The sequence below is a fragment of the Psittacula echo genome (genome assembly GCF_963264785.1).
Source record: "Psittacula echo genome assembly, chromosome: Z".
Classification (NCBI taxonomy): Eukaryota; Metazoa; Chordata; class Aves; order Psittaciformes; family Psittacidae; genus Psittacula; species Psittacula echo.
In genome coordinates this window covers 24,450,976-24,478,841 of record NC_137742.1, presented here as the reverse complement: position 1 = coordinate 24,478,841, position 27,866 = coordinate 24,450,976, and the positions used below count along the sequence as shown (strand labels likewise).

General features: G+C 39.6%; 1 protein-coding gene across 1 annotated transcript in view; it reads left to right on the top strand.

The window, feature by feature from the left end:
* Positions 1-17,173, top strand: part of LOC308232199 (interleukin-6 receptor subunit beta-like) — a gene marked incomplete at both ends in the record, with an annotated part of 29,740 nt that extends 12,567 nt beyond the window's left edge. Inside the window, 7 exons of the mRNA XM_080638275.1 lie at positions 2,059-2,269; positions 4,310-4,468; positions 5,432-5,554; positions 6,094-6,246; positions 8,539-8,682; positions 10,909-11,005; positions 16,645-17,173. Coding sequence (XP_080494401.1) covers positions 2,059-2,269; positions 4,310-4,468; positions 5,432-5,554; positions 6,094-6,246; positions 8,539-8,682; positions 10,909-11,005; positions 16,645-17,173 — 1,416 coding nt within the window. The remainder of the gene's footprint in view (positions 1-2,058; positions 2,270-4,309; positions 4,469-5,431; positions 5,555-6,093; positions 6,247-8,538; positions 8,683-10,908; positions 11,006-16,644) is intronic.
* Between the last annotated feature and the right edge of the window lie 10,693 nt (positions 17,174-27,866).

Sequence of the window (27,866 nt, the reverse complement as noted above, 5' to 3'; positions counted from 1 at the left end):
TGGCTTATAAGAGCAGCCTCAAACTGCATGTTTCCCATAATGATATTTAAAGTTCAAACCTACACATCAAAGGCATGCCCTTTTCTGCAGCGGGAGTTGTTATCAGCTGACTGACTACAACAGCTTTACTGGCTGAAGTTCTCTTGGTAAGAAATGAACAACTGACAGTCTTGAATATACTGTCAATGGGTACACAGCCAATTTCAGTGAACAAGGTGTACGAGAGACGTTTGCATGGAAACTATTTAATTTCATCTAAATTCTGAGAGAAGGAGTGTCTACAAACTCCAGGAAATTTGACATAGGGAAAATCCCTGACAGAAAGGACAGACTCTGGCAGAGTTTTAAAATATCAGAATTGGAAAGTTCTGTAGTTACCTTATGTACTTTTGTCAACGGAAAGAAAAGGCAGCAGAGGAAATAGACATCTTCTGATAAGCATAAGAGATCCCCTTTTTCCCTTATCTACTGATGAAAAGGCAAAGCTGCACACTAAATTATTCATTTTGTGACCAAGCAGTAGACTGTACATGCCAATTTAAATGTCAAGTTACGAGAATAAATTATTCTGCATCTAAATGTTTAAGTTTAAAAAAAAAAAAAAAGGCAATATTAAATATAGAATCAGGGCTAAGATCTTCATTCAGGATAATACTTATACTTGTCTATTATAAAAAATAGGGTTCAAATCCAGATGGCATCAACAAAGGAGCAGAGGGAAGAAATTAACTCAATAATTAACATGTTAAATGTAAATGGAAAAAGAAAATCTTCAACTTGGCTGCTATAATTGTTTAAGCTGGTCTGAAACAAATAAAACAGCTTAGAGATATTTCAGCTAGCCATCGCTCCTCTGTTTTTGCGAACATTCAGTTAACAGCCTTTTACATAGTTTGTATCAACAGGCACAGGATGCTGGCTTCAGCTCTGAACACCTGACCAGGCAACGTGTATTGCTTTCATGGCTGCATATAACACGAGACCTCCTGCAGGACTGCACAATATAGAGCAGTGCTAACTTCTTCTGGTCTCAATTTGCTAAACTAAGATAGCTAAATTCTATTAGTTTCTTGTTGTACAATAGACCTCATAATTTCACATATCCTGGGAATTATTTCTCCTACACAGAAACATTTTCCAGTTTCAAAGCCTGGTGAGAGAACCATAACACTATTCTCCCAACAGTTTACCAGAGCTTCAAATAATGGCACTAATTCTTCCCTCTTTATCCAGGGAAAAAGGTGTTTCCATTTAAAGAACCTCCAACTTTATCAGAAATTCCTCTCAACACAGGTGTTTCTGCTTTTTTAAATTGTCATCCTGTTTATGTTACTCCAAAAGCATCCAATAATTTCATTAACATAACCCAATTTCTCAGCTTTGCAGTATATTCACACTATTAATTTTGTACCAAGAAATAACAAACAATCTTGATATCAGAAATAATCCTTGCAGAATTCACAGGCCTTCATGTATGAAGTTCAGTTTCTATCTAGATCACAGTAATTTCCATTTCTATGCACTCATTTTCCAACCTCTCATGAAGATTAATATGTAAAATAACATGTGAACCATCGCCACCTAAAAATGTGTATCAGTGGATATACAATGTGTTCTAAAGTTGTAGCGTAATTACTAGCATTTATCCTCAAAGAGACCAGATGCCTAACAAAGCCTAGTAGATGAAGATTCCCAGAGGCATGAATCGCAATTAAACACCTCTCATTAACTTTCAAGTTCCTAATTATGAGGGGTACATTTCACTGAAATGCAGAGAATGTTACAGCTGCTTCACTGCTGTTATTACTAATTGGACACACATAACTAAGATCTCAATTAAGCAAAACACTTAATACCATGCTTAAATCCCCTAAATATCAGTATGCTCTTAATTTTAAGGAAATGCTTTCTTTCATTGATTCCTAATAACCTAATTAAAACAGTATGATTTTATCCCCCTCATCAAAGGTGACAATTTGGTATTACAATTTAATTCCTCTTGATTTTTCTGCACAGAACATAATATTTATAGAATAATAATCTTTTTTCTCTTACTAGGTAACACAAAGTGAAAATATCCTTGGATATTACGTTAATGTGGAAAGAATACCCAACAGCTGCAGTGATTCACCAAATCGCATACTTCTAAGGGACAGAAAAGTTCTTGTAAATATTTCTATGGCTTATTACAGAGTTAATATTTCTGCCTATAATCAAGCAGGAGAATCTCCACAAGCCATCTACATTGTCCCAGACTTCTCTGCAACAGGTACTTATCATTCATTCATTAGAGCAATGGGGAAGTTTTATGAGCAATCTGTAATCTACCTTTTGTCAGTCTTTGGGACAGGGTTAAGTATTTCTTGAATATTTTTAGGCTGATATTTTTGCATAGCAAGAGTCAGTACTGTTTCTTAAGAAAATTTCAATAGAAGTTAACAAACAGACTAAGCAATTTAGCATTTTGTTCATCACTTCCTATTTTCTCAAGCTAGAGAAGTAGCTGTGTGCTAGATCTACCTATCAAAAGAAGGGTCATCGAAGTTAAGTAGATGCCAGCAGTTTAAACAAAGTTTGCAGAATGATATGCAAATCTAATATTTTTAAGCTAACTAACTATTAATAGACCTGCTACTGTCCTTTATTTCAGTATTATCCCTGCTGGTACATGGTGGGAGCAATAGGGAGAATGTACATGTCATATTCCAATGAAGATGTAAGCCATTGTGATGCCTAAAGACACAGTTTCTTTCGTTTAAACAAGAAAATAATTTAACATTGTTTTTCTTATAATATAAGCTAGTTTCATTTGTTATAATCTTGATGTACAGCTATTGCAATAAAAGAAAACTTCTTTCTTCCAAAGTAAGATTATCACCTATATCATGCGTAAGAGTGCCAGTGCCTTTGTTGATCTCCAGACAGCTGCAAGTAAGTGATTTTTCCAGAAACAAGGAGTTCCTGAACAAACTCGGAGACAAAAAGGAAACCTATAGAGGGTAGAAGCAGGGACAGGTAGCCTGGGAGGAATACAGGAAAATTGTCTGTGAAGCCAGGGATTGTGTTAGGGAAGCTAAAGCCCTGGTAGAATAATCTGGTCAAGAATATCAAGGGCAACAAAAAAAGCTTCTCTAGGTCAGTTAGTGATAGGGACAGACTTTTTAATAGGATCCTTTGCAATAGGACAAGGAATAATGTTTTGAAAATAGAAGAGGGGAGATTCAGAGTGGATATAATGACATGTGGCTGCCCCATCCCTGGAATTGTACAAGGCCAGGTTGGATGGGCTTTGAGCAACCTGGTTTGAGCAACTGTGGCCAGGGAGTTGGAACAAGATGAACTTCAAGGTCCCTTCCAACACAAACCATTCTATGATTCCATGGTTTTATAACACAGCCCCCTCATTCTGCTCTCCTTGCCCTGCAAAGACATGACAATTTGGTTATGCCCTATGCTTGGCTGCTTTCACTCCCCTCTGATGAAATATATACTACCACCTCAAGCCATCTTTTGATTGACAGCTACTTGTTTACTGAACCTCTCAGCCTGTTCTTCATGGCTCTTCTCAGACACACGTTTCAGACTTGGTTGTACTTATATGCAGGTTTGCTGTATCTATCATGGGTTAACAGAAGATATTTGTATTAAGTGCATTCCTTCTCAGCATGCACAACTTTTCAGCTAGTACAGCCGTTTTCTTTAATTTGACTGTATTATACTGGTTTTCAGACAGAAGATGATCTTGTCTGTCACAAGATCCACTTCTTACTGCAAAATGACAGGTTGTTCTTCTGTGCCCTTAGTTTCAGTCAGAAGGTCTTTCCTGTTATTTAAATAATCTGTCTTCAAAAATGTCAAAATGTTTAACATCCTTGCAGAAAATGTAAAGTATATGGAATATGAAATTATATGGCTAAAATCCACAATTAGCCCCTTCTCCTCCTCCCTCAGGTAAGCACTACCTCACAGTTGCTTTATGTCTATGTATAGCAGTTAATAGTGGCTCACAGGAGGTTATTTAGCAACATCAGGCTTCCTTTTCCTAAGGCTTGGAACAGCCATTTCTTCTTTTCCAATTTTGGAAATTAAAGCTCATGAACAGCAACTAACACTGGATTCCCAGACACCATTGCAAAGTACTAGATGCTGAGTTTCCTTTACTGACATGATCATGTAAAACTTACTACATCAGCTGCAGTGATAACTACATATTGAATAACCTTTGAAAAAGAGCAAAAGAGAGAAAGCAGTCAAGAGAAGAGAAACCTGCTTTCCTGTTGTTGATCTCTAATGGTATATTTGTTCACAGACATGCCTGGCCAAATCCACGTCAAACACCAGGGAACTAATGCTGTTGTCACCTGGACTCCAGAATACAATCCAAAATGTTTTGTGGTTGACTGGGGCACGGGTAAAGAGGATATGCACATGAAAATAGTAACTACAGCTACTGGAAATTTCACACTAGGTAACAGCAACCAACAGCAACCTGTTTTTAAGAGCAAACTGAAGATACAGATAAGTGCAACTCGTACCTCTGTTCAGCACTGAGATCACCCAATTTTTAGTAACACCGAGGCAGAAAAAATGTGGAGGTTTTAGTAGGATTCTTCTGGTAGCAGCTGGGCAAGAAATGTAAGCTGCTTTTGCTGGTATGATATCTCTACTTGCCCACATCCCAGGGAGACCTAAACAATACTGGCCTTAAAAGCAAAAATAAAATATTTCTCTTGTGTCTAGGTAAGCTGAACTTTAACTATGAACTGCTCTTTAGTCTCCCTTAGATTATTTTTTTACCCCAATGGCTGTCCTTCTGAAAACCTAAGATCTCAGCTCCAGTATTCTGCTGCCCAAGGTAGGCGTGATGAGCCAAGGATCATTTACACGACAATCACCAGAAATCTTGATTAAAATCATGTAGGTGACACTTGCAAAGGCCATGAAGGACTGGCTGTTATGTACAGTAAAGAACATTTAGCTTCAGAGTTCTACAAATGAATGCACTGTTTTCCTTGGTCCTTCTGCAACTTCCACGCTGCCACATTACATCTAGTTGTTCTGCTTGCTTTTAAATATGATGGCTGAGGGGGAAATACAAGTCCTTGCACTAAGATATCGACAGCGATTTTAGTTCCCTCCTCCTTTAGGAGCTCAAGCCTTTCAGAGACAGACTACAAATAGGTCTGGCATCTTTTAAAAGAAAAGTTATGTTATATCTCATTCTGCTTTTGAAATGTTTGTAGTAACCATCTAGAGACAATAAAGAAGGATGCACATATTTGATAGTCAGTGTAAAACACCATAAACTTATACTACATTTTGAATCTCAGAAAGTAAGAACTATACAGAAAAGCTACACAGCTGTTGTCTCTCCCTCTTTGTAATTTCTAACTTTTCAATGAACTCTGATGTACCTTTATTTGTTTTCCAGACGATTTTCAGCCATTTAAGTTGTACAAAATAATGGTACATGCATCTGATGTGTGTCAGTGTGAAAGTTTCACAGGACATGAAAAGACTTTTGGAGTGACCCACTTTTACTCAGTTGAAGGAGGTATTTCTCCGCTTTGTATAACCTCATCTCTCATATTTCTTCTCATTTCCTCTCTGCAGCAATTTATGTAAAATTTCTTTTCCAGGTGGCTTAACAGCATTGTCCAGTTAGCATTGCCTTTGGTTCTAGCAGTTGTGCTCTGGCAGTGAATGACCTGAATGTTGTTCCTTACTGACAGGTCCACAGAAATATTATTACGTAAGACATTACCAAAATAACAGAAAGAGTGTCTCAAATTAGTAACTGTGTCCAAAGTCAGACTTTTCAATCCCAATTTGGAAGTGTCTTATATTTCAAGTTGAAATGATTACAGCTGTGGCTGCTGGAGTAATGAGACAGTTACAGTTTCTACCTACTTTGGTATTGCTTAAGAAGGTGGTTTTACTTACTAAGATCTCTCCTTTATCTTTCACCTTGATGTTAGATTAATGACAACTAGGATCAGGCAAAGAGCTGTCAAGGAAGCACCTAGGTTTTAGTCTTGTATGTCTATTGCATAAGTATTGGTGTGGAGCTTAAATTCTTATCTGATTTTTAAGTTCCTAGGACAGGTCCTGCTAATGTGACAATCCTGAATATCACAAAGCATTCAGCACTGGTGAAGTGGACCAAAATAGCTGCTGAAGACTGTCTGGGCTTTCTGCAGGGATACAGGATTAGCTACACAGACACATCTAGGAAAAAATCTCTGGGTAAGTCGCTGCTGCTCAGAACAAAACAGCAGCTCAGTCATGACAGAAAATATTCATACAATCAATTGAGTGCTGTTGAGGCACAGTACTGAGTTCCTTACATTTATGTGGGAATTGAGCCCTCTCAAAGGTCAGTTACTGGTTATAGTTTTAATGTTCAGGATGGTCCTCTGAGTACTTAGAGTCTTTTAGGTATCATGTTGACCAGCAGGTCGAAGGAGGTGATCCTGCCCCTCTACTCTGCTCTCGTGAGACCTCACTTGGAGTATTGTGTGCAGTTCTGGTGTCCTCAACATAAAAAGGACATGAAACTGTTGGAACAAGTGCAGAGGAGGGCCACAAGGATGATCAGGGGACTGGAGCACCTCCCGTATGAAGACAGGCTGAGAAAGTTGGGGCTGTTCAGCCTGGAGAAGAGAAGGCTGCGTGGAGATCTCATAGCAGCCTTCCAGTATCTGAAGGGGGCCTACAAGGATGCTGCGGATGGACTATTCATCAGGGACTGTAGTGACAGGACAAGGGGTAATGGGTTCAAACTTAAACAGGGGAAGTTTAGATTGGATATAAGGAAGAAATTCTTTATTGTGAGGGTGGTGAGGCACTGGAATGGGTTGCCCAGGGAGGTTGTGAATGCTCCATCCCTGGCGGTGTTTAAGGCCAGGTCAGATGAAGCCTTGGGTGACACGGTTTAGTGTGAGGTGCCCCTGCCCATGGCAGGGGGGTTGGATCTAGATGATCTTAAGGTCCTTTCCAACCCTGACTATTCTATGATTCTGTGATTCTATGTCATATTAAACATTGATAAGAAAATATTTCCTTAAAAGTTACAGTTCTAAATTCTAATTCTTCTACTGAAGAATTCTTTAGTAACACTAAAAGGAAGATATATGCTGTCAGTATTTCTGAGCTGTTGAGTCTTCAGTCACAAAACTTTTATGTTTCATTGTAACTCAGACAAACTCAACTCTGAGATTTTCTGTAGGACATTAAGAAATTATACATTTCTCCTTTGAACTCAATTAGAAGGGAATACAGTTTGTATTTCTCACCTGTTTTCAAAGACACTATTATTTATTTCATTTTTAGAAAATTTGTTTTACATATATAGCTTCTGTGTTTGCCTACAAATGATGGAACTTCTACACACTGAAAAAAATTAAGAGTTGTGAGCTTAAACCACTTGAGTTAAAAAAGAAATAAAAAAAGAAAAATCTGCATACTCCTTTTGATACACATTTTACTTCTGGTCTTCAGTGGAAAGTCTTCTTGCCAATAATAATAATACATTGACTTTGCACATACTGACTTTCAAATAAAGTTAAAGGCATGCTATGGGAGACAAATAGCACCAGAGACCAGGCGAAGAACAGCAAGCATTCTATAATTGATGTTGGCCTAAGCCTATAGAGGGCACAAAAAGTAACAAAAGCTTCAAGTAAGCACCATCTTCACAGGGCCCTATTCCACCCGAATACCTATAAGAAAGCGTAAGAGGAGACAGAAGGGTAGTGTCCAGGACTGGATTTAGTTATGAGGTTTTTTTCCTTTGCCCTGATCTCCAGAGGTCTTTTCCAACCCTAACAGTTCTGTGATTCTCTGACATGACACTTGATCACCATGTTTCCCAGGCAGAAAGAATAATTTTATCAGAGAATTTCGGGAAAGGAAGCCTACAAGGCTGAAGCACCATTTCCACCTCTATGAAGATCTTAAATTCACAGCGGCAAAATTGAAAAGTAATTCTGCCCTACAGCATACTACAGGATCATTGGTTGATTATTCTGGCTAGGGGAAAAGTCATTGCACTGTCAGAAGAAAAATGTTGAGCTGAAAGCCCTACAAAGTAGGTGAAGCAGAATTCACAGACCTGTGTATGTACTGAATAATAATAGCACTGGCATTAATTAAGGTGAACAACTACTGACTACTGGAGTGAAAGTAAAGCATGTGATAGGATCTATTCCTTATGTCAACTGTTACAGTCAACATGAAAACCACTGTTCAGGTTGTTAGGTGTGTTTTCCTGTCATGCAGTATACACAGCCTTCTGCATTCACCACCTAAACGTCCTTAGAGTGTTAAAAGCTCATGCTTTTTGCCTCCGGATTTAAAACATACATAAGCACTTTTGGGAAATCTTGTACCTGTCCAAAGAACACCTGCAAGGTGTGGCTTCCTCCAGATATAGATTAGGGCACAGAAATTTTGCCTTTTCCCCAGTCAGCTACACTGATACAGACTCAACCATCAGAGTTAATCTAACCATCTTCCCCATCCCCTCTTGCTTTTCAGTTGTTACTCTCAATTCTTCTACCACAAGCTACCATCTTACCAGCCTGAAAGAAAAAACCAGCTACCTTGTGCAGATTTCAGGATTCACTAATGCGGGTGAAGGACCTCCAACTCATTTACAACCTTTCAGCACTCCAAAATACGGTACTGTGGAAGCTTTACGCGTCTGTGTTACCCAGCATCAATCCCTGCATAATGCACTATAGATGCCATTATTCTCTACCCTTTCCTACTTTTCAGAGAGTAACAAAGTGCTCATGCAGGAGATTTATTATTCAGTCCTTAGTTACTGATTGCAAACACACAACGTTGTTCCTTTGTGACAGGTAAACTATGCATCACAGAACAACTCTGCCTGTACTTCACTACCTAACATGCAGGAAAGACTTAGCTAGATCTCCTCATCTCTGAAACGTTTTCTGACCTTTTTATGCTAGCTATACGCACATACCTTTATTTATTACTGACTCCTGTCATAGATTTCAGCATTTTAAATATTCTGCCTGTGACTAAGGAGGTTCACTAGTCTTTGCTCTTGGCAAACCCCTGAGCAATCATGTGAAATTGGTTTCCAGTTCCCTAAGCCATTAATCATTAAAAGATAGAAGTCTTTTTCAATTGCTCCTATTGTGGGTGACAGCTAATCAAAGTATCCCGTTTTTTAATACTTCAAGTGCCTTTTATGAAACAAGTCCTACAGTTTGCTGGCAAAAGTTTTATTTTTCAAGGGTGCCTGGATAGACTAAGATCAATACACTTACATTTATAAAGTCTCATAATTTGCAATCATACAGGATTGCCTAAACATGGCTTCTCAGACATTTTTAGCACGTTATCAGTTTAACTAAATCTGACATTGCAGTAGACTTTTTTTCAGTTTTACCACAGCTTCATTCAATTGGAGCTTTCTAATCAAAAAAAGAAAAGAAAAGAACAAGCTAAGATGGTATCAGGCACAGGAAAAGTAACCTGTGAAATTCAGAGACAGAAGCATGCAAATGGCTACAGCTTTTTTGTATTAAGTGATGGAGGTGTAAATACAAACAGCTGAATAGTCAAAACTGTGAAGCAGAAAGAAAAGTAAAATAAATTAAAAATATTCCTTGGAATCAAAAGGGTTTCTGTCCACCACCCCCAGTCCTTTCTCCTGTCAACACAACAAATTAAAGTGTCACCACTGCAGCTTTTCTGCAGGACTTTGTTCCATGTATCCTATTGAACATATAGAATAGGATATTGAACATACAGAGGATAGGATTGAATCTTTCAAGGAAGTTACAAAAATGCAGAGTTAACTTAATGCAACATTTTGAAAATTCAAGTAATTACACTGAATTTAAGCATTACATTTAATATTCTCCCCCTCCCCAACATTTCATGTGTTAGTTAATCCATTAAAACAACCTCATGTTTCTTTGTCATAAATGCTTTTTCAGCAACAAAGCAATTTGCAGGTTTTCAAGTACCTTTTGAAACAGAATCAAGTAGCTGATTCAAAAAATAGAAGTTTTGTAGGTAGGTGGGAAGGAAAAGAAAAAGCAAGTGGCCTTTTTGCAAATATGGCTTGTCAGTATCTGCAACACAATCGCATACTGACCACACTTTCCTGGAGTTATTCTGAACCTTTTGATTTAGCTATCCGTAAAGAGCACCTCAACCCAACCTACTCTTCAGACAACAGACTGCTTTGGCTCCTGTGTGAGCAGCACTGCTCTCCCTGCTCACAGCGAGCAGGACTTTATCAACCTTCAGTAAAGTTTTAAGCACTGTGCTTAAAAGATGAGTGCGATGAGAAGTTATCTCAAGCAGGTGTCAACATAGGCAATAGGAGATGTAGGTTTACAGCAAGGATTGACAAATAGCTGACTGCAGATAAAATTGTCTTAATGTATCCAACAGGGAAAGTGTGGCACCTACCAACTACACAAACCATATTCTTATTATTAGGACCAGGTAGGATCTCACCAGAAAACCCAAGCCCTACTGCTAAAACCTGAAAGAGATTAAAAAACACTTTCACTGAACTAGTTTCTCATGCAGTCAGATCTGCATTAGGGTCCTGAGATGTTAAACAATGTAGAGCTCACCTAATAGCGTGGGGATTAGGAATACTTCAGGTTTTGTAACGTGTTTATCTTTGAATAGTGGGTTTAATAATTCAGCACATAAGTCTAGGTATTTAAAAATACAAACCTGAAAGCCTCAGATCCCCCAGAAAACCTGGGTCTTGTTTTAACTAGGTTTCACTTACAGGCATCCCAGAACATGTGTAAGGTTTGACTTCTGTTTGAAATATTTCTCCTGTTTAAGCAAATAGTCTTTCTATACTTGGTACCATAAAGCTGATTCAATCTCTCCATTTCCCATCAGATAAAGGAGAATTTGAAGGTTTTGTGACTGGCCTTTGCTTCAGCACAATATTCATTCTGGTTTTTGCACCTCTCACTTGTTCTCTGGTGCTTAAAAGGTAAGGGCATATTGACTGAAGTTGTTAGCAGTGCTTCCAGTTTGTTTAACCCTGAGTTTCATAGCACTGGGCCTGTTTTGTCATTAAAAGCAATGCAAGTCAAAAAGCACACAACACAAAAGCATTTACAAAGTAAGAGCAATTGCAAACCACTATAAGCTGACTAAATTATTTTCTCAAAATCTATTATCTTTTGCTTTTAATACAGTTATCTGACTGCCTTCTGTCTCAAACACCCTTGAAAAGAGCAAGGACCATTTTTCACAGTCGGAAATTGGTTATATATACGGAAAAAGCATACATTCGATTATTTTGCACTTTCATTCCCAGCTGATAATCACCTCTTCTATTGAAATACAAAAATAAATTCCATTGTGTGGCACACACAAATTGATGTTGCTATCTAAGCAGCTTCCTGCAAACACACTTGGATGTCAACTGTATGAATTATGCACATAAGAACATAATGAGAAGGAGTAATAGATGTAGAGTAATAGAGTAGGAAGAAAAGAGAATAACTAGGGTGCCTCATCCATAGTAAGATATGGATGAGGTCCTCTTATTTTAGGATAAATTGTTCTCTGTAGTAATAAAGTACAACTCCCCACCTCCCCCCCAATTTAATCTGAGGTGCAATATTAGGGGCAAGTAAGAAAAATGGTTTACATAGTAATGGGTTCTAATATTCATTTTCTGATAAGCCTAGTTTCATACAGCTATTCATATTATTGGTTTGGTGTCCTAGAATACTACATTCCTTTTTTCTACTTTTTATAGAGCACCGGCCTCAGAAGCTGAAAACACAGCTGCTGAAGGACAGAACAGATAGATGGCACACCGTAGCTTGAAAGCCATATGGCAAGACATAGCTCTTTTCAGCTTGTGCATCAGGCTAAATTCCTGCCCTTGCCATTGAGAAACAGGCTGCACTCCCCATTAAGACTCCTGTGCACTGCCTTTTCAGATTTTACTTTAAGTTGCTTTACATCTGATCCAGTGTCTTTGACAACAACTTCTGAGACCTACACAGAAGTTTTCACCTAGATCAGAGAACCAGTAACTCTACAACCTCAGGCTTCACCTCAAACCACAGGCTAAACAGAGACAAAGTATATTGCAGCTAATGAAATCTAGGCTCGATTTGAAAACCAGACAACCCTGAAGCCAACACTAAGGCAGGGTGATGGGCTACACAGCCTCCCACAGTCTCTCACAGCTGTGTTGAGTTTTTTGCCCAGGGACATGAGTCATTGCACAAAACTCAAAGAGGGGCTCTCCGAGAGCAGCTACCGACAGGGAGATCACCTCAAAAATGCCAAGAGATTATCTTCTTCCACTCCTACAGAAGCCAGGCATGAGCAGCCAGGGGTGAACTGGTGCCAATGGGACCAGTCAGCTCAGCAGAAACTCCTTCTGAAATTCCCATCACACCCCTCTGTTGCCCCTCCACAGGGAAATCACAGCCAGACTGGGGCCAGCACCAGCATCCCAGGGCAGTGGGAATAATAGTCAGGTCACCATTGCAGCCTGTCTGCTTGGGAAGGGACAGGGAGGACAATGCCTGAGGTAGTACCCATGATGGCAGGGGACCAAGGAGGCTGGAGAACATAGCAGCTTATTCCCAGTTTTCTTTCTGAGCCCTCCAATGCAAAGAAGCAGCATGAAGAAAAGGGTTCTGATGGAAGACCTTTCAGCCAGCTGAAACTCATTTGAACACCTCTATTGAGAAATTCAGGTCTACCTTACAAACCCCTTTTCAGAAAAAGCCAAACTCAAAATGATTAGGAAAGAGCAGGAGCTGTGATGTACCCCTGCTCTGGTCTGAAGGTGTCAGGGAGACCTTCTTCAAGGCCACCAGTGTCACTGCACCAAAAATAAGAACATCAATAGCTTGCTTGTTTTTTCTTGGAGGGAAAGTAAGCTTCTAAGTAGAAGCCCAGGAACAAATACTTACTAAAACAAACATCCTCCTGAGCGTCCCAAAGTCCTCAAGGAAGATGGAGGTTTTGTGGAAATGATAGAAAATTAGGAAAATACAATGATTAAACGTATAGAAAGAGACATTACCAGGTCCTGTCACAGCCCCTTTGTCTTTAAACAAAGATTCTAATTGTCACTAACTCAGCACTTCGGTGTAGACTACCAAGCTTGGTCTTCTGTTTTTAATTGGCATTATGCTCAATAGTAATCATAGAATATCTTGTTTTTATGATAATGAAAATACCAATAAAATGTTACGTATAAATGGCAGTTAATTTAAATTAACAGGATACGTCAATTAACCTGAAAATAAATTTAAATATTTCTTTACAGGCTGAAAATGTCATGCTGGCCCAGTGTACCAAGTCCAAGAAACAGCAGTGCACTCCAAAATATGGCAAGTGCTCTTCCGATAGTGTGAAAAAATACACAAAGGAGATCCTTCTAGTGATTAATCAGTAATGCTAGTTACTGGTCTTTTCACACTTTACCCCAGCAAATGCCTAATATCAACAGTTAGGAAGCTAGGGTAATGTTAGAAATACAGGATTGGGGAGGGTTTAGTGTTGTTTAGCCAGAGGCTGTATGCAGTTTTTAATTTAGTAAAGCTTCTCAGACTTTTGTTAAAACATGATAGAGTGTATTGAAAGGTACAGCTGATAAAAGAACAAAGCCAAGTTGAGTAGCTGGAGATGGAATCCAAAGAGAGAAATTCAGGTTTTCTATCCAGTCAGTTTCCACCAACACAACTGATAATAAAGTACAAGTTACACAAAATACAAATAAACATCACAGCCTAATTCCAGAGAACTCTCACGATGAAGGCCATGTAAATGGTGTTTTCTGATATCTGTTTCTCACCCCTCAGTCTCTGCCTGCCTAAAGAGCAATCCAGGGGCTTTGCTTGGTCAGCTGGTAGCTGGCTGAGGACCACCTACTAGTCAACAGACACTAGGGTTCAGCAGCTTGTTCAGACGCGCCCATGGCTTTCACATGTGTTTTGGAAAGGGTACGTGAATTTCAGGACTGAAGAAGCACCTCAGTTTATCTCCCAAGTCTCAGACCACCAACCATTATATTTTTGCTTCCCTTTTCTAAATCTTTTTGATTTTTCTGGCAGGCCAGAACTTTATTTGGCACTTGTAGCTCAAAAGCAAATAATCCAAAATCAAAATATACCCGTTTAAGATGCATTAAGCTACTCCTACAGAGGCAAAGCAACTATAAAAGAAAATAAAGTCTGTATTAGCCAAGAGGGGTAGAGCAATATTGTAAGGTTGATAACATGGCAGAAACAGAAATTACATGTATCACGTAAGAGTCTGGTGGAAAGCAGAAAAAGTTCTATGTGAGGAGACAGTACAATAAAGATATATTCAAGATATATTCCCTAGAAGTAATCTGATATTAGGAACATTTCATGAAATGTGGAGAAAAGTATTCCCAAAATGAGCATTGTAAAATGGAGGCAAGGAGTAAATCTTATTATATTCTGTATATTTATTCTATTTGCAGGTTGTTTCAAGACTGAACCCCATCAGGTTAGTTGAACAATGTAGCAGCCCTTGACAGACACACACATATAGCCCAGAGAGGTGGCAAGAGAATTTGTACTTTAAATCCAGACAGAGCATTCTTTATTGCAATCAAAGGCAATGATAACATCCCACAGTACAGAGCAGTAGGAAGAATTGGGAACCCTCTCCATTCAGTCACACACAGAGCCCAGGAAAATGAACTACAAGGACCAAGATGGCCAGCCAGCCACCCCATCAGTGTCCTGTTCTTCATGGTTAGACAAGATTCTTCAAAGATGATGCTTTCTCTTCATCCATCATTGCCTTTTTCGGACAGAAGCTCACATAGAGCTTATTTTAGATTTGGTAGGTGTAGAGTTTGGGCTGCAGTTCATCATAAGTAAGATAATGGAGGTACATATCACACAGGTCCTTATTTAAAACAAGGCGAAATCTGACCATGCAGAGGTGTCTACTTATCCCATTACAAGAGAAATATAGAGATATTTTATGTGGGATTACAGAGAATTCAAAGAATAGCATACTAATTTCCAAGTTAGACTACAAATCATAAAAAGAAAGAAAATTAAAACCAATACACTTTTATTTCTTGCAAAAGAACCATAACAGTTTTAACAAATTTAGAACAGCTGAAAAGAAAAAAAAAGAGCTAAAAAAAAAGCAAAATAGTTATACCAGAGAACTTACCAGCTTGGCGACAATTTAAAGAACTTTTTGGCAAAAGTGGACAAAGCCAGCAGAACGATCCAAGTGGAAAAGAAGTCTTACAAACTGTTCTCCTTTTAATCAGGTAGAACGTGCAAAAACTTGTAACTCAAGGTACCCATTTAACCCTCGGATCACAAAATGGCATTAAGCTGAATAACAAACCAGTTGCAGCAGCTGGTAGATAAACCTTGTTCAGCTGCTGTACAATTCAAGCTGCCACCTTTTTATATTAACACATTTGTTAAACTTTCAGAATAGCACATCATGAAGCCTACATTTTATCATCACTACATTTCGTCCCAATCACACATAAAAGCAAGAAAAACTTTGCTTATTTAGTTTGGGAGAGGAGAAGATGGTTGTCCTGGGTTCAGCAGTAGTAGCCATTTTTCTCCTTCTTAGTAGCTGGTGCAGTGCTGTGGTTTTGACTTTCAGCCTGGGAACAGCACTGATAACACCAATGTTTTTAGTTACTGCTCAGTAATGTTTACTCTGACCAAGGACTTTGTGAGTCTCATGGTCTGCCAGGGAGGAGGGGAAGCCGGGAGGAAGCAGAGATAGGACACCTGACCCAAACTAGCCAAAGAGGTATTCCATACCACAGCACGTCATGGCCAGTATATAAACTGGGAGGAGTTATCCAGAAGGGTTAGATCACCACTCGGTCGGGCTGGGTATCGGTTGGTGGGTGGAGAGCGGTTGTATTCTCTCCCCTTGTTATTTCCCTTATCATTATTATTGGTGGTAGCAGTAGTGATTTGTGTTATACCTGAGTTACTGGACTGTTCTTATCTCAACCTGTGGGAGTCACATTCTTTCGATTCTCCTCCCCATCCCTTCGGGAGCAGGGGAAGGAAGGGGGGAGTGAGCGAGTGGCTGCGTGGTTCTGAATTACTGGCTAGACTTAAACCACAACAATGGTCCTCCGAGTTAGTGAAATCAATTTTTTTCACTCAATTTTCTAAAATCAACAAAGATGAGATTAAATGTATTAGTTAGCATATTATATAGGTAGGACCAGGCTGCCTGTCTCTTACCTTTTTGTTATTTATCTCAGTAAATTGACAATTGCATTTCACAGAAGTATGACATATGAGTATTGGGGCCTACAAGGATGGTGGGGAGGGACTCTTCATCAGGGACTGTAATGATAGGACAAGGGATAACAGGTTAAAACTTAAACAGGAGAAGTTTAGATTGGATATAAGGAAGAAATTCTTTACTGTGATGGTGGTGAGGCACTGGAATGGGTTGCCCAAGGAAGCTGTGAATGCTCCATCCCTGGCAGTGCTCGAGGCCAGGTTGGACAGGGCCTTGGGTGGCATGGTTTAGTGTGAGGTGTCCCTGCCCATGGCAGTGGGGTTGGAACTAGATGATCTTAAGGTCCTTTCCAACCCTAACTTTTCTATGATTCTATGACACTAAAATTATTCTGTATCCCTGCTTTGCCTTGCAGATTAATTGGAAACCTGTTTCAAGGTCACTGTTTCAGGCCCTGCCAGACAATGTTACTACCAGTCTTTATGTCATCGAGCATGAGACAAAGGCTCCTTTGAAGTTAGACCTCTTTACAGATGGTGGAGAAGACAGCAAACGTAACACTGGCCAGTCAGAAGAACCTAGCAATAACTTAGACATAAGCCTGAAGCAGGAAGAAATCCCTGAAGAAGTAGTAACAAGTGAAAAAGAAGGAATCATTTCCATTACAGTACCACTCTTGAGTGACTACACTAGCATGGAGATCAGCCAAAAAGCCTCGATGAGCCTGACAGTGAAACTGCCTGCAAGAGTTGTTCATCCTCCTCTGAAAACGGAGCTAAGAAGTAAGCCAGCACAAACTGAGCATGAGCGTTTGTTTGCTCCCCAAGACTACCTCAAACAAAACCAGCTGGCTCTCTTGCCATCTGGACCAAATTTCATGGGACAAGTCAACTCAAACTGAAGCCATAACTTCTTCATATTTTTTTCAAATTTCAAATTTCAAAACATAATTTCCCATACTGTAAAATTCAGTTCCAAAACCTCTAATGCTCGAATGAAGCCATTAGGACCATGTAGTGTTACCGTAAAAATTGGTCAGAGAAACTAAGACTCAATTTGGAGTTTAGAAAGCAGCACTCTTCACTGCAGCAATGGGTGCACACGCAAATTGTTTTGCAAAGGTGAGTGCCCCCATTACTTGCCGGCAGCAGCTGTATATTTAGCATGTTCATGCATATTTACAGATTTCCCATGGAATTATTTACATATTCATGATATTTCCAGGAACTAATTGTAATATTTGCATCCTAATTACACGTGCTCTTTCTTGCTGAGTGGGGATCTCTGGTGGTCGCTGATATTCTTCCTCACTGTATTTACTGAATGATCTCAGTCCTTGTGCATGCTTGCAAGGTGCCAGTGCTGAGTTAGCAGCTGGTGTGTCTTTGCTTCTGTTCTGCTCCATGTTGGGTGCCACTCTGCTATCTTGAAGGCTGGCATCCTTGGTCTTATTTACTGTCTCCTTAGTTGTTATAAATCCTGTGATGTTCCTTCCCTCATCAGCTGGACATACCTTTCTCTCTACATGTGTTTGTTGACGTCATCTATCTGGACTTGTGCAAAGCATTCGACACTGTCCCACATGACATCCTTGTCTCTAAATTGGAGAGACATCAGTTTGATGGGTGGACCACTCGGTGGATAAAGAACTGGCTGGATGGCTGCACGCAAAGAGTTGTAGTCAATGGCTCAATGTCCAGCTGGAGACCAGTAACGAGTGGTGTCCCTCAGGGATCGGTGTTGGGACCAGTCTTGTTCAACATCTTTGTTGGTGACACAGACAGTGGGATTGAATGCACCCTCAGCAAGTTTGCCGATGACACCAAGCTGTGTGGTTTGGTTGATAGCTGGAGGGAAGGAATGCCATCCAGAGGGACCTGGACACACTTGTGAGGTGGGCTGATGCCGACCTTATGAAGTTTAACCATGACAAGTGCAAGGTCCTACACCTGGGTTGAAGCGATCCCAGGCACAGCTACAGGTTGGGCAGAGAAGAATTCAGAGCAGCCCTGCAGAGAAGGACTTGGGGGTGTTGATTGATGAGAAAATGAACATGAGCTGGCTTCAGTGTGCACTCGCAGCCCAGAAAGCCAACTGTATCCTGGGCTGCATCAAAAGGAACATGACCAGCAGGTGGAAGGAGGTGATCCTGCCCCTCTACTCTGCTCTTGTGAGACCTCACTTGGAGTATTGTGTGCAGTTCTGGTGTCCTCAACATAAAAAGGACATGGAACTGTTGGAACAAGTCCAGAGGAGGGCCACGAGGATGATCAGGGGACTGGAGCACCTCCCGTATGGAGACGGGCTGAGAAAGTTGGGGCTGTTCAGCCTGGAGAAGAGAAGGCTGCGTGGAGATCTCATAGCAGCCTTCCAGTATCTGAAGGGGGCCTACAAGGATGCTGCGGATGGACTCTTCATCAGGGACTGTAGTGACAGGACAAGGGGTAACGGGTTCAAACTTAAACAGGGGAAGTTCAGATTGGATATAAGGAAGAAATTCTTTACTGAGAGGGTGGTGAGGCACTGGAATGGGTTTCCCAGGGAGGTTGTGAATGCTCCATCCTTGGCGGTGTTCAAGACCAGGCTGGATGAGGCCTTGGGTGACATGGTTTAGTGTGAGGTGTCCCTGCCCATGGCAGGGGGGTTGGAACTGGATGATCTCAAGGTCCTTTCCAACCCTAACTATTCTGTGATTCTATGTTAGCAAGTTGGAACAATTTACTGTATTTTACTATGTTAGTTTAAAGCCACACAGACTATTGTTAGTTTAAACCTGTAACTAATCCTACAGTAGGGCAGCTGTGACAATAGTATCTACTTCAATAAAATTCCTTGGTGAGATAGATTCATTATATAATTATATTAGCTATTTCACCACAGTCAATTCTGTGAAAGATCCTACTGTCTTCACACAGGCAAAACTTTCAGGAAACTGTATTTTCATACAGTTCATACCTTCCAGTGAGGTACCTTTTGTTAGGTGCTTAGTCCCAGGGCACTCAAGAAGCCATTTCAAGGCATAATTCTATCAGGAGAGTTCACTATGACCAGTTTAAGACCTGATTTTCAGATCTGATAATTTCTTCAGTAAAAATTCCAGCAAAAGTGTCTACCACCCCAAAAGAAGCTGTCCAGTTGTTCAGAGCTGGCCAAAAGAGTGAAAAGCCTTCAATATAGGAACAGAAAATTAAGCTTATCCATCTATGTAAAGCACTATTTAATGTTTTATATGTTAGAACTTTACACCTTTATTTATCATAGATGAATAGCACTGTGTAAATGAGGATGATAAGTATCATTATTAGTGCTGGAGTTCTTACTTGCTTTAAATTTAAGCTATTTCTTCCATGTTTATCTACACAGGCATAGAAATCCATTCATGTTCTGTTTTGAGATGTAGTTACCATACCATTTCACACTGCATGTAAGGATGGTATCTGTTGAACAGACTTCACGAGCTGAATAGATAGTTGTTATTAAACCCTCCAAAGCTTGCACTGAGGAGAAATCACTGGGAATCACATAGGGAATAAAAGGGTCTTCCTTAACATCCTCTTCATTTGACTCCATCATGTATCTCCAGTGCAAGGAGTCTGAATTGGTTTTCAAGCTTATGAGAGCTTCCCACCCATGAACTCTAGGCATCAATGGTGTGCAGCTATTGTAGATGACTCAGTTTATTGTTGTTGTCTCTAGCTTACAAAGCATTTTATTATAATTATTTTGTGTAGAAAGAAATTGATCCACTGTACCGTGAGCACCAGAGGCTCCTCAGACAGACATCTCTTAAAATTCTCTTGTTTTAAAGTGAAGGACGACTCACATTCACACAAATACTTTCATGCATATTAGGCAGTATGAATTATAGAACAGCCATGCTTACAAAAAGCTTAAAGAAATTGTGTATGTCCTGCTTGACTGATTTCGTGAGGCCCCAAAACAAAACCTGTTCTATTCACTCTCTCTTTATCTGTATCTCTCTGTCTGTTAGGACTGGCAGGAACCAACCTGTATTTCACTGTGGCGTTTGCATTGTTCTTTCTTAGCAGTTAAAATGCTTTGTTTCGCCACAAAGCAATCTACCTGTTACCACTTAACCCTGTTACCTCTGCTCATTAAATGAAGGGGTAACAGGAGCATTCCCCAGACCACCTCAAAAGTTTGAGCAGTCTTTCAAATCTCTTCATGTGTTTAACTTCAATTGGTGGGCGGGGGGAAGGGGAATGATGTCTGTTTATTGTTGTTTAGGTCTTCTGTGGGAATTTTTAGTTCAGTTGTAAGGAACCCATAACAATCGCTTAGTCTAACTGGCTGACCTCTTCAGGCAGTTTATAGAAATGTGTGCATATACCGACTGTAGAAGCCTGCCTACCTCTACAAATAGATACTTCATGTGCTGTAGTACTGTTCAGGTGGTTTCAGTAGGATGCTTAGCTTCAGTATTCTTAGCTTTGGTATTGTTACGTTAGGAGTGAAATGGCAAATATGGAAGCTCAGAGCCAGTGTTAGCAATAGTGAGAACATGGACGTTGTAAAAGTTTAGACACTTAACTGTGGGTCTGGAGGCACATAGCATAGTGATTTATAGCATGGGGTATTATACTGCAGGGTTACAGTGTTTAAGCATTTTATATTTACAAAGAAAGGAATGTAATATACAGTCTGTAATATGGCCTCTAAAAAAACATGCACAAAGCAAAGTTAGTACATGCCTATTTTTCCTGGTACCCAGAGTAGATGATTTTCTCACATATTCTAATGTAATATAGACATGGGGATTTTGTTGCTGTTGTTTTGGGGCCTTGGGGAGCTGGGGTTTTGGGTTTTTCTTTTTACACTTCAGGTCAGACTACAGTGCAGTATTCAGATAGCACTGAAAACTACCACAGAGTTTCAGAGACAAGATAAACAGTTACTCAGCCTGGAGTAAGAGACTGCCACAACCACAATATTCCACGGTTTTTTTTTCACTCTGCATTAACTAAATAGAATAATTACAGAATCGCTACAAATCTCCTAAAATCCTAAGCCTTTGGGGTACTTTGGCAACCTTAAAAGACACTTCTGTGGCACTGGCATCTGCACTCGAGTGTCCACCTGAAAGCAAAGAGCACAGGGGCATCCTGTCCATCTCAGTCAACTCATTACTGCCACAAAAATTGTAAATAGTGAAACACTTCATTAAAGCCCTGTATTTACAGAAGATACTTGTCTGAAAGCTCTTGACTGCGTCACAGGCTCTTGGTTTACCTGTTTCTCTGTTGATGGCACTGTTTGTCTACTGCCTGAGTGATGTTAACTGTGTCCTGGTACTGCACTGATGGTATCTGTATGAAAGTGGGTAATAAAACCTGGGACAGCTTATATCAGTCACTTCTGAGCACTGTTTACAGAAGGCTGCTTCTAAGACAAATCAATCCATGCCAATGGAGAGGAAAACAAGGGGGTGGGAGGGGGACAGAGAGCATGGAATAATCTCATCCCCATATCTATTTTATTTCTACTGCGGAAGCACAAGTTTAATTAATAAAACTGAAAACTACCTGCCATGCTAGAAACGGTCATTCACATCACACATACTCAGAGACCCCTTTAGTGCTTCACAGAATCACAGAATAGAATGATAGGATCATTTAGGTTGGAAAAGACCTTTAAGATCATTAAGTCCAACCATTAACCCAACACTGCCAAGCCCACCACTAAACCATGTCCCTAAGCATCACATCTGCATGTCTTTTAAACACCTCCAGGGACAGAGACTCCACCACTGCCCTGGGCAGCCTGTTCCAGTGCTTGACAACCCCTTCAGTGAAGGAATCTTTCCTAAGATCCAATTGAAATCTCCCCTAGTACAACTTGAAGCCATTTCCTCTCTTCCTGTTCCCTGTTACTTGGGAGAAGAGATGACAGTCCCTCAATTGCAGCGAGCGATAAGGTCCCCCCAAGCCTCCTCTAGACTAAATAACCCCAGTTCCCTCAGCTGCTCTTCACAGGACTTGTGCTCTCTAATTTTCCCACACACAGCTTTCCCTGGATCAGGATAGAAACAAACTGACAGGGAAACTGTGATGAAACATGTTCGGGCCCTTACTGGAAACACTGGAGTTCGAGCGGGCTGGAGAGTAGCAGACATGCTATTTTAACTGATAAGTTGTAGGCTGCAGTAAGTTTTTGATATGTTGCTCATACAGAAATGGATAGCAGAACCATAAGGATCTTATGGGTATTCTCTGACCTTTCCCAAACAGTTGACTGCTACTGTTAAATTTTGCTGGTCATGGTTCAAGTCAAGATACTCAGCTATCAGCAACCTTCAACTTTCTTGTGAATTGCAATTAAAAAACCATTCTGGCATTCATTTCAAGTGTATGGTGGCTGGGTGTAATCAGACCTAGAATCTATGAAGCTCAGTAATTCCCTTTTAGCATGACAGCTGTGGCTTTGCTTGCACTATCTGGATGGCTTTGGTGCATTACATCTATCTTGAAATGAATGTAGCCACGGTGACTTCTGCATGTTATATTCAAGCGCTACACATTCAATTCTGGAACGGAGGCTACCCATGTTTCTGCAATTTTTAAATATCATAACTGTCTCAAACCAATTGTAATTGCCAATGCCCATACAACATACATAGACAAGCTATTTATCTAGACACACACTGTATTGTAGCTTCTCAACACTGCATGGGCTAGTGCCTCATAAATACTAAAGCAATAGCATGTAGTCACTCTGAAGTTCTAATCTGTTAGGCCCGGTTACGCTGTGTCATGGAAATGTTCTTCCAATGTTACAGAACATTTGTGGAAAAGTTAAGATAAAATATACATGAGATACATTGGCTCAATGAAAATAAACATTGTTAGTAAAGATCTCACTAGGAAAAAGTAAAAATATTTCCACTACTAACATAAGAGATTTTGTGGATGCTGAGAAAAGCCCCAGCTCCAATGACAGTTAAAACACAATCCAGTGATACAAGATTCTGTTCACTCTGTTTCAATGTTCATTCAACGTTGGTGAGAAGACCCTTGGAATTTTGCAAATGTAAACAAGAAAAGTGCAGCTCCAGAAGCAACACTGGAGAAGCAGTTGCAGTCCTAACAGAATATTAGTTTTTCAACTTCCAAGAACAGTTGTCTTTTGATTTTGGTTTGTTGTTTGGGTTTGTTGTTTGGGATTTTTTTTAATACTAGTTGACTATAGGAAAACTTCAAGGAAAAAGAAGGGAAGGTTTGGATGCAGAGAACAAGCTGACAGAACTCCAAGCACCAGGAACAAAACAGAAGATACTCTGGTTATTCTTCATTATACCCTTACACTTGTGTAGTCTGCCCTTCCAGCACCGCCAATGTATCTTGGCCCTGAAACCAACTGCATTGCCTGAGAGGCCCAGTATTGCATATTGACACCATGGTGTTCTGCCTAACGCTGTATCAGCAGAATCCAACTGTACAGTTCCTATCTCTTTTCTGTGCTAGCACAACTCTCATTGCAGTCATAGACTAAGTTCAGATATAGTTCATTTTCTCCTGCTTTAGATTAAATAAAAGCATGTGCCTGCTCCCAAGCATTTTAAATTACCTTTCCCCTGCAAAAAAAGAAAGAGTTCAAATAAATTTCATCAGGTAATTAGCTGCATGTAATCAAATGTAAAGCTCCAGCATACATCAGCCTCAATATCTTTGTGTTGGTCCAAAGCACCAGGTAATCAACTGGGCATATCCTCAAAGTCCAAATGAATCTATTTCAGATATTACTAAAAAGGCCCTGTAACCCATACAAAGAGTATCACCTATTAATGTATGAGTAAGTACACCATATTCCAGTGCATTGTAGCAGATTGCTACTGCATTAGGTATTAAAATAGCAGTGGTCAGGTACTAAAAATAGTGGTGCTTTGCAGTGGGCTTGAAACAAAGCCTGTAGCACACACTATGTCTAAATGTGCAGGGTTTCAAACAGTATCTGAGGCATTACTGCAATAGCTCAAATGGGGGTGCTCCAGCACTGAATTTTATACTGCAGTGCAGCACAGCAGCTATTTTTAAAGACAACGCTCTTCTCACACTTCACACTTGTATTTTTTAAAATTCCAGGCCAGATTCTGGCTTGAAAAATTTCTGTTTCTCCACTGTAATTCCCTCAACAAGCCTTAAAGGGCTTGAATCTGAGAGTTCTTTCTCAGGACACGCAACCAGTCTGTGTTCTAAGCCAAGGAAGGGCAATATTTTCAAAACAAGGTAGTGCTACAACCCCCAGACTACAATTATAAAGTCTTGCTAAGTGATGCACAGAACTGTATTAAAAAAAAAAAAAAAAAAGGATGTGTTGGGAAGGGAATATCATCAACTGTAGCACCATGATCCAAAATCAACACCACCACAGGTGATACAGAAAGCTGATGTTAAAGTTTATCAAATCACAGCGGTAAAGTCAAGTTTCTGTATACGCCCCAAATCAGCATCGTGCCTAAGTTCCCATCTAACATCAAGGCCTCTCTCTTGCAAACTTTCATTCATCTGTCTCACGTTTCAATCAACTCACTTCCACATATGCAGTCCTCTTCAACCAGTACAGCCATTAACCCCTCATGATCTATACATCTCATCTTCCAATCCATCTCAAAGTTACCTCACAAGTTCACGCTTTCATAATACAAAAACAGAATGAATCTCACACAGCTCTTGCCCTCCACCCCAAAACCCAAACCCCTTCCTCCACCCAAAAGTCACAGCTTCCAATCAGCTAAGCACCACGTGGCAGCAACAGTTTACATGGCTTAAATTAACTGTATAATCACCACCAGCAGTGTTTCATCATCCATGTTAAGCATTTTACATTTCACGTGTGTGCCTGGAAGTTAGAACATGAATCAACAATAGAACCAGCAGGCTTGGACAGTTACTCAGCCTTTTATGCTCTTCTAAACCTGGGGAAGGCAGGGGACAGGAATGATACTTGACTGCTTTATAAACCTCCTGAGAACTATGATCTGGAAAGATGACATGGCCTTTAAAATACTAATTTTTGCCTTTATGCTTTTTATAGATGTCTGTTTCTCTCCACAAAGAGCATAAATGCAAAAATTTATCTTACAGGCAAAGAATGACACAGAAGCCACGAAACGTGATCACTTCTACAGAGACATACTACTCTTTCCAATTGCAATTACGAGCTACTATTAAAGTTTTACATCCGACAGAAGAAAGTTCTTAAATAAAAGAAGTAGGATTTTAGGTTTTATAGTGCTTGCAACTATAAATTACCCCAGGTAAAAGTGATCAAAGGGAATCTGATTTATTAGAATGAATTAACTTATGCAACACTTGGCTACCATCTTCCACCTAGCCATAAAAGCATGGTAAATGCCCATTTCTAATGCATTCAGTGCAATGCAATGATCCAGGTCTAACATTTTGTTTCATCAAAAGATTCTTAAGTATACTTTAAACTAATAAATTCAGCATTGCCACACTTCAGTTGAATAAAGCAAGAATGCAAACTCCTGTTATTAGAAGAGAGAAGAACAGAGTATTTCAGTGACTTACTACATGTCTCACATTATCTGACAAATGGCACTATAAAGCAGTCTCCAGTTCACATCAAATTATCAAATCACAGTGGTAAAGTCAATCTTCCCATCCTCTTTGGAGATTAAGCAACAGCACAAACATATCACAGTCACAAGGATCTTTACTAGATCAGCGTATCCCCTTGCTGATACAAATGAAACTTGGACAGATCGAGTAACACACCTTACAATTAACATCATGAACACCCAGCTGACATCTTCTGCAGAGGCCCTCCCCTCTTCTTTGCATCTCAATAAACTCTTTAATAACCTATCTACCACAAATCTCCTTTGGCCAGAGGAAAATTTAACTGGGCACACCAAAACAAACCAAAAAGCACTGCATGCTTGTTTCTTGTTAATATCTACTATCTCATAACATTTTTCTGTTCATTCCATTTAATGGTTCATCCAGAAATACTGATCATTTTGCCTGAGGCTGATCTGTAACATCGGTTAGTATGATTTACAGTACAGTTCAGACAAGTCTAGTCCTTACCTAGTCTTGATGAGACCCTACAGGGTAACTGGGATGCGTGAGCTGAATACTTGTGAGGAAAATGCTATGCTCATAGAAAGGTAAGTATTTAACAGTTCAGAAGACTTATTAAAGAAGTCTAAAGATGAGTAGTCCTACAAAATTGAACAAAGCAGAGGACCAATTGTGAAAAATATTTCCTCATCACAGTAAGATAAATCTGACAGAAACAGATGTACATTCTTTTAGTGTTCACATTTCATGTGGAACAATGCATCTGCTTTGAACTTCTAAATCCAGTAATCTGAAGCAATCCTTTAAAATATTACTTCAGTAAAATTTAAAGTTTTTCTTTAGGTTCTACCTTTAAAATGAAAGGTAAAATTAGTAGAGAGAAAACCAGGAGATGCAGTCTTCCCCACGTCTGATACTGAAGCAGCGCATTTAAGAAACGTCTAGCACCAATGCTTATGTCTGCCTGTTTTCTTAAAACAAGAGGCAAACCAAGCCATTTACACAAGAAAGTTTGATTTTAAGACTGACACTTCTTTAGTCGATTTTCCATCCCCTCCTCTAAAGAGCTTTTTTTTAATTACTTAACGAGATTAGGTAGCATATATTATAAACAGGTCATATACGATTTTGAACCATTGCTAAGACATCTCAATGTATTTCTCAGATGTGTTTTTTCTTCCTTTCACATTCAGAGGAGCAGCATCGTAAAATGCAGTTATCTAGACTGAAGATGTGTTGACTAAATCACCTGATCACTAGGAGTTAAGCCAGCCACAAGTCTCATGACAGATATAACTGCTGTCAAAAATTACAAGATCAGATCCCTACCAAACAAGTTATGTTGAGAAGCAGATCTCAAACTTTTGCTCCTTAACCACTGCCTGTTACTGAGACTCTTACACATTGTACAAAGCAATAGGGAAGCTTAAGTGAATTTTAATATGAAAAATATCCATGGCAATAAACTGACATGTACTGTCAGAAGCTCTGCATGAACTCCTGATCCTACTTTAAAAAGAAGGAGAAAAAAAAAAAAAGGAAAATTGAGAAATACTTTATGCAGCCACACTTATTAACTTCCTGTTTGAAAGACAACCTTCCCTGGTGGAATTAGGGTAGTTTTCTCTGGAGAAGAAAATCCCCTGCTAGGCCAAGGGATTTAACTAAACAGTGATGATACATTTAGTTAGTTAACCCCTCACCCCCTTTCATGTAATATGCTCGTCAATATCAGTCCCAACAGACTTAGTTACAAAGCACTTGACTGAGATAGATGTAGCCTAATAAATAAAAAAAAATTTAAAAAGAGAAAGTAGAATTGCTGCACAGCCATTTGCTGTATCTCATCCAAATTAAGTGATTTTATGACACCATTAAAGCTTTGGGGTATTATTTACAAAAACAGCAACAACATAACAGCATTTAAAACTTCTTTACTTGTACCATTTCATAGTTGCTTCACTAATGCAAAAATAAACTAAATTTGTTCCATTTTGGTAATGTTTATTAAACTTGAAAGACCTACTT